General features: G+C 38.6%; 1 protein-coding gene across 2 annotated transcripts; it reads left to right on the plus strand.

Annotated features, from left to right (window-relative positions):
• LOC135675876 (uncharacterized membrane protein At4g09580-like) lies at nt 1-5,992 on the plus strand. Of its 2 annotated transcripts, XR_010514045.1 has the most exons (5): nt 1-520; nt 3,670-3,940; nt 4,109-4,279; nt 5,347-5,559; nt 5,763-5,992. XR_010514045.1 is itself a non-coding variant. In XM_065186482.1 (4 exons), the coding sequence occupies exons 1-4, from the start codon at nt 273-275 to the stop codon at nt 5,476-5,478; spliced, it is 822 nt and encodes a 273-aa protein (XP_065042554.1). In that variant the 5' UTR covers nt 1-272; the 3' UTR covers nt 5,479-5,687. The 2 variants fall into 2 exon arrangements, 1 of the variants encoding a protein (XP_065042554.1); XM_065186482.1 differs by lacking the exon at nt 5,763-5,992 and having other exon boundaries at nt 5,347-5,687.
• The last annotated feature ends 962 nt before the right edge of the window (nt 5,993-6,954 follow it).

Raw genomic sequence — 6,954 nt, forward strand, 5'->3', positions numbered from 1 at the left:
TGCGTTGGTGTGTCAACACCGTCCCCCTTCCAACATATCCCGCTGTGCCTCGTCTCCTCCTCCTTCCTCTCCCCCTCTCGTTCCACTTTCTAGGGCTTTCCCTCGGGGAAATCCCCAATTCTTGTTCGATTTAATCCGCATCTACCCCTCGATTCTGTCGCGGAATCTCCTCCTCCTGCTCCAATGACATGATGCGATCTTGCGACCTTTCATGAAGCAGCAGCAGGTTCTTGGATCGATCCCGCGCGCCGCTGCCGGTAACTCTCGTCTCCATGGCGCCGCCGCTGAGGATCGCGATCGTCCGCGACGAGGAGACCGCCGCCGACGACACGCCGACGGCCAAGAAGACGCTCAGGGCCGAGTCCAGGGTCCCGCTCACCAGGTGGGAGGCGGCTGCCGCGGCCGCTGTGTTCTTGATCTTCGCCGTTGGACTGTTCTGTATCTTCCTCACCATGCCCGAGGCAGAGTACGATAAGATCCTCAGGCTGCCGCGCAACCTCTCCGACCTCCGCGTCCTCAAGTGAGCTCCTTTCTTTCTTTAGCTCTACTTCCATTGTAGGTCTGCTTGAATTTGGCTTTCTTTTTGCAGAAAAGCATAAATTGATACCTTTTCTTTCGTGTAATTCTCGTCCTGAGATATTATTTATCGTACGGGTGTGCTTCCCTAATTCAATACTTTTAGATATGTGTGATCTTTTCGTCTAGTAGTTAGACAGATGCATCCAGATAGGTCACACACCAATATACATATGAACATTTCGATCAGCATAATGCCTATTAACAATCAGTACAAAAGTATGATATAGGTTTTCAAATGTAACGTTTAGAACCTTGGGGCTATTTAGCTGTGCTGATGCTACTAAAATTTGATTGTCATCATATAAGAAAACCCCAAATGTATATATATGATACTTCACATCTAGAACACCTCCACTCCAAGTAGTGGAGAACACCGTATTTATATTCTTTGCCTTTGGGCATGTATTGTATTGTTTTTCCTTTTCTCAAAGGCAGCTTTTGAAAAGCTTCTTTTGGAATTGATTTGTGGAATTACTAGCATATTGTGAATATGCTTTGTTATGAAAAGTTTGTTTCTAAAATTGTTTTTTGGCCAAATGTTATTGCGAAGCAAAGTCTTGACAAGCAATGGCATTGTTGGAGGAGATGGTGGTCGTGGCAACAATAGCAATTATTGTAGTAATGCTTTGTAATGGTGCAAATGTTGTTAATAGTGCTGGTGACTAATGGACGTGGTGACAACGGTGGTGGTGGTGGGGGTAGGGAGGTGGTTGTAATTGATGGTGGTGGTGGTGGCGATTGCAATATCGATGCATGTCGAGGTCGAGAGTGATTGTGTCATAATTCCTTTTAGAAGAAGTCAGAAACAGGTCATGACCTTTTCTTAAACAAGTTTTTTTAGTTTATCTTTTTAAAAAAAAACCTTTCAGAAAATGTGAACAAATTCCCAAATTTTACAATAGCAACTTCTTAGTTTTAGAAATTAAATCTGCCAAAATTTTAGAAAAGCAACTTCTTTGATTTAAAAGTTAAAAAAGTTGCAAAAAATTATTTTAACAAGCCCAGACATATTCTTCTTGTTCTTTTCCTTCTTTTCTCCCTTTCTCTAACTTAGTGTTTTGCTATTTTTCTTTGGCGAGGCTGAGATATTGCATTATCATATACTAGTTGGACACTTGTTAAAGATATCATTATATTTCTCAATTATCACCTTAGATGAAAATGAAAAGTGAGACATCCTGGTTCATATGTGCTTATCAACTTATTTCCTGCTCACAACACTATGGCATGAGGATTCTAGATAGCTTGTGAAAAATTATTTTCTTCTATCTGGTTTCTTGCCTTCTTTTATCTTTGTTTCAGATTTTAAACCAACAGCTATGCATCTCAATCAATTTATGTGTTCAATCTTTTGTAATACATGTTTGTAGGAATATTCTTTCGATCTAAGTATTCTTGTGTGGTGATTATGTTTCTTGTAAAAGCATGTGAAGCAGCCATGATTGAGTTATGGATGTCATGTTGACAATAAAATAGTCAACTATGTCTTTCCATTAGGAGGGACTTCTAACTCTGAAGGCTCAAACTAAATTAATCATATGCAGTACCCTTACTTCACAATATGTATGTAGATTGGGATATCGGAGTATTGAGCTAGGAATCAGTTTAGAGGATTTCTTTTTTCTTTTTTCGAATGAATGAATGGGGTTTGTATTGATATGACACTATATATTTTGGTCTCTCTTTTAATAAGTGATACAATATATTTCAATTTAAGATTGGTATTGTATAGGTTTGGTTTAGAAGCACATCTGGTCCATTTATCATAGTATAAAAGATATAGATTTCATTGGATGGTCATATTTTGGGGCTAGGGACTGTTTTGGAGGATGTTTAGCTGGTGACTTTGAATTATAAGTTGTTTATTTGCCAGAGCCATTGAATGATTTTTTTTTATAACTTTGAAGATTCTCATTTTTGTTCAGAAACATAGTCCATTGAAGAATTAGGATGTTCTTTTGTAAGCTGTAGTTTATTTTGTTAGCTTCATATGATTCATGTTTTTTTTTTGCATATCTATCATTGATGGCTGGAACCAGTTGATTTGATGTTATGTTATCGTGCTTGGTGGTTCATTTTTAGAAGCAGCCGTGCACACCCCTCATTGTCTGTACTCTGGACAACCTTTTTCATTCTCCAACTGTAGTTCCATTGTATACTATTCATTCAGACTGATGAACTTGTGGTACTATTATGTGAATAACTGTGGGAAACCTTTTCTTAAATGAACTCTTTGGATTTTCTATTCCAGATTTACCAGTACCGGCATCCTATTCCAAGTTAAGCAGAAATTAGTTTCAGATTTGCTTATAATCTTCTGTCGATGTGGTTCTTTATATTCACCAAGAAATAGTGGCCATATCTTTGTTGTAATAATATAATGTTGCATCATATTTGCATAGGATTTAACTCAGAATGGTATTCAAGTATAAGTAAAATAATTGGAAAAGGCACGTTGACAGGCACTTTTGTCCATGGCCATGACTCTGTTGTAATAACTTAATGTTGCATCATATTTGCATAGGAATTAGATCATAGTAGTCTTTAAGGAATTGGATCATGGTAGTATTCAAGTATAAGTAAATTGTGGCCATAACTTTGTTGTAATAACTTAATGTTGCATCATATTTTGCATAGGAATTGAATAGTAGTAGTATTCAAGTATAAGCCAAATAATTGTAAAGGGCATGTTGTAGGCATTTTTGTTCATGGCTAGTCTAAGATAATTATCTGGTGGTGTATGATAAAAAAGGTATCTTTGTGTTGATATTGTCAAATGAGTTCCTGACTTCCTTCTATCTTCTATTGAATGACAGCCTATCAGTTCACAACTTATTCTGTTCTTAATGTCAACTTTGGCTTAATGCTTAAGTAGCAAACTTCCCATTGTGAACTTTATTTTCTTTTTCCTTAGCAGTAGTATCTCCTTACAATTTGATTTGGATTAATATCCAAGACAACTGATCTATCTGTATGTAATACGGAAATTATGCTTGCAGTAAAAAAATGACATAATGCGCAGCTTGTTTACTTCTTGTACTTGGTTAGCATAGTATTAAGTTTTTCTTTTCCTGTTATTCTCTTATGCAGAAATAATTTGGCCGTATATGCCAGAGATTACCAAGCCAAATTTGTATTAGGATATTGTTCAATCTACATCTTTATGCAGACATTCATGATACCTGGTACTATATTCTTGTCATTACTGGCTGGAGCTCTTTTTGGGGTCATAAAAGGTGTTATTTTGGTTGTTTTCTCTGCAACTTCTGGTGCTTCATCCTGCTATTTCCTTTCCAAGTTAATTGGCAGGCCTTTGGTCAGCTGGATGTGGCCTGAAAAGTTGAGATTTTTCCAAGCAGAGGTACTGACAGAGTTCCTTGTGTGATAATTTGCCTTTTATTTTCTAGGCTGCCTCTGTTTATATTTGTTTTCTAGAGACCTTTTCAGGCTTATGGCTTTCTTCTTTACATACTTCAATCAATTGATTAACAATTTGCTCATCTCAGAATCTGTTCTTTTCTGGATGCAGATAGCAAAACGCAGAGAAAGGCTGCTAAATTACATGCTTTTTTTGAGGATAACCCCATCTTTACCTAACACATTTATAAATCTGGCATCTCCAATTGTTGATGTTCCTTTTCGCATTTTCTTTCTTGCAACGTTGGTTGGTCTTGTTCCAGCATCTTACATAACTGTCAGAGTAAGTTTCTTTTTTATCTGCTAGAATCTACTTATTTTGAACTGTCATTTCGTTTTATTCATTTTCAAATATCCTCTTGATATCATTCATTTCCACCCTAGTTTGCTTGGCCGTGTAGCCAGCTAAGATGCACTAACTTGCTGTTGCATTTTTGCCCTATAATTCACTGGTGATGGATGTGTATTGAGATTAAAAGTTTTATTCAGACTTGCTAGTATGTTACATTTGAGCAACAATAGTGATCTTTTTCACTGTATTTAAAAGGTTGACCTATATGGGGCTAGCTCGTAGGTTTGTTGATCTTTTCACTCTTGCAAGTTTGAGATATTAAGTTAAGCCTTTGCAGGCACTGGCTGAACAGGCTGACCCTGCAACATGGCCCAGCTCTTTCAGCTGGGGCCTCTGAGGCGCCTACCCCTGTATCGCCAGCATTAGGTTCAATTCCATCTATAAAATTTACAGATTTTGAGGACCATCATTTTAGAAAAAGATCAACCCAGTGCACGATGTTTTTGGGACTTGGGAGGATGAAATGTACAGTCATACCTCTATATTTTGAGGGTCATCATTTCTATGCTTTATAATTTGGTGCCATATGTTACTGTGGTTTACCAACATCTAAAGTGATTTTGGTTTCTTTTTTTCATTATTGTATCTATATCCTCTTTATGAATGCTGAGTTTCTTGCTCTAGTTATGATGGCACGCACACATGTCACATCTGTGTTGTCCAAAATGTGTTAAGATGAGAACGTGCAAGATCCGTAGACCTGTAGAATGTACAACTTGTAGAAGATCTACCACCATCCTTGGTAGTTCGTACTATTGTTTAGACTAGCGTCTCTTGAACTTGAACATTCACCATATGACTGTATAATTGACTAGGCTCTGGTGAATTATCTGAAAACATCTTGTTCTTTATTGGCATTTCTGGATTGGTTGGTTGTTTGTTTGTTGATCTCTTTTAATCAACTCGCATTGGCCTTTGGCCAACTTTTATCATCATTGTTCATATCTTTTCCTATACAATACTGGGACTAACCAGACTCTACTGCTTTGTACCTGAAGGCTGGTCTGGCTCTCGGGGACTTGAAATCTGTTAGGGATCTCTATGACTTGAAGACATTGGCGGTCCTGTTCCTTATTGGATTTGTCTTCATATTTCCAACAATCCTAAAGAGAAAGAGAACATATGAATGAGGCAGCTTGCTTGGCGTTGACTTTTTTTGCTTTCTGTGACAAATTATTGTTCTCTGTCACCTGAACATTAGAAAAAGTAAGGTATAACCCTCATTTTTTTTGTTTTCTTTGGCCACGAACCTGCCTCATCCGCCCACGACTTAGCTTGTAGAATGAACCAAAGTGTAACTTTCTATTGGTAATACGAAGTTTCTGCTTTTGTTGTCGTAGAGATTCGACTTTCTCTTGTTGTTGATGCTGTCGGTGATACAATCTACGGTTCTCATCTGTCTCGGTTACGACAGGAAACAGGACTCCCCACAGCCTCTCGTCTGCTTCCGTAAGTTCCATGACGTCAGCTCAAGGATGCCATCGTCACTTCTGCGAGAGAGTCAAGAATATGGTTCCTGCCTTCGTCCAGACAGGAGATGCGAGCGTTGTGGGTCCCAACCGGTCATCCAACTGGATTGGAGACAGCCCTCAAATAAAAATGTGGGAAAAACCATGACGTATATAATTGTTTTTATATCATTCATTCTATGTTTCGTTAGGTTTTGATATTGTTTTCATAAATAGTTATGAAGCTTTAAAACAGGCATTATGACACTAAGAATGAAATGGAAGGCCCAAGCCCATCATATCATCAGGTCCATATGGCTGAAACGGAAGGCCCAAACCCATCACAACAAGCCCGGCCCAATATTCCACCTCGTAATTCGCATGTCCTCTGCTAACTCAACTGCGTATATTTCTAAATTACATAAAGCAGCATTGATATATTGATTCGTAACCATGGCCAAAGAAGCACCATCAATATTATGCATCACTATTATACCATATAAAATATCGTATGTTAATTCCTAGGATACGAAGACATGCAATAATTAATTAGTACTCAATAGCTTAATTGACGTGCAACAGCACCTCCAATGGCATATAGAAAAGGTGGTCATGGAGACGGACGAAAGAAGAAAAGAAGGCAGGTAGGATCATACGGCGGGCGCTGTGCGTCTGTGCCCGGTCGGTATATATGCAGCACCGAGAATGGGCATGAAATGGAAGGAAGAGACAGAGATGGGAAGGAGGCCGGCAGCTACATGCGGAGTAGCCCCCCGTGCAGCGGATAGAGGAAACAAGGGCGTTAAGAAGCCATTAATGGCGGCATGTAGAACTCGACAACTTCTGTTTCATTCATGTAGCCCACCATTTCGGCTGCGGGCGCATTCACCTCCTGCCGTCAACTTAATCTACAGTGTCCTCTCTCTCTCTCTCTTCCTAAAGCAATGCTTGCATTTAATATCCATGAGGTCACATCTTGAGCGTCCGTCTCATCTGGTCTGAAAGATCCTCTCAAGATTGTGTTCGACGGGATCCTTATGATTTGACGACGATGAGACAGTTGAACGCAAAAAGATATATATATATATATATATATATATATATATATATATATATATATAAAATGAGACAAAATCCAAAGTGGAATGGAATAAATCT

This window comes from Musa acuminata, chromosome BXJ1-6 (assembly GCF_036884655.1).
Source record: "Musa acuminata AAA Group cultivar baxijiao chromosome BXJ1-6, Cavendish_Baxijiao_AAA, whole genome shotgun sequence".
Taxonomy (NCBI): Eukaryota; Viridiplantae; Streptophyta; class Magnoliopsida; order Zingiberales; family Musaceae; genus Musa; species Musa acuminata.

Bases quoted from the DNA above. Each gene is read 5' to 3' on its own strand.
- LOC135675876 (XM_065186482.1), top strand. From the start codon at position 273: ATGGCGCCGCCGCTGAGGATCGCGATCGTCCGCGACGAGGAGACCGCC. The intron at 521-3,669 runs GTGAGCTCCTTT...TCTCTTATGCAG, and splicing joins TCCGACCTCCGCGTCCTCAA to AAATAATTTGGCCGTATATG. The intron at 4,280-5,346 runs GTAAGTTTCTTT...TTGTACCTGAAG, and splicing joins CATCTTACATAACTGTCAGA to GCTGGTCTGGCTCTCGGGGA.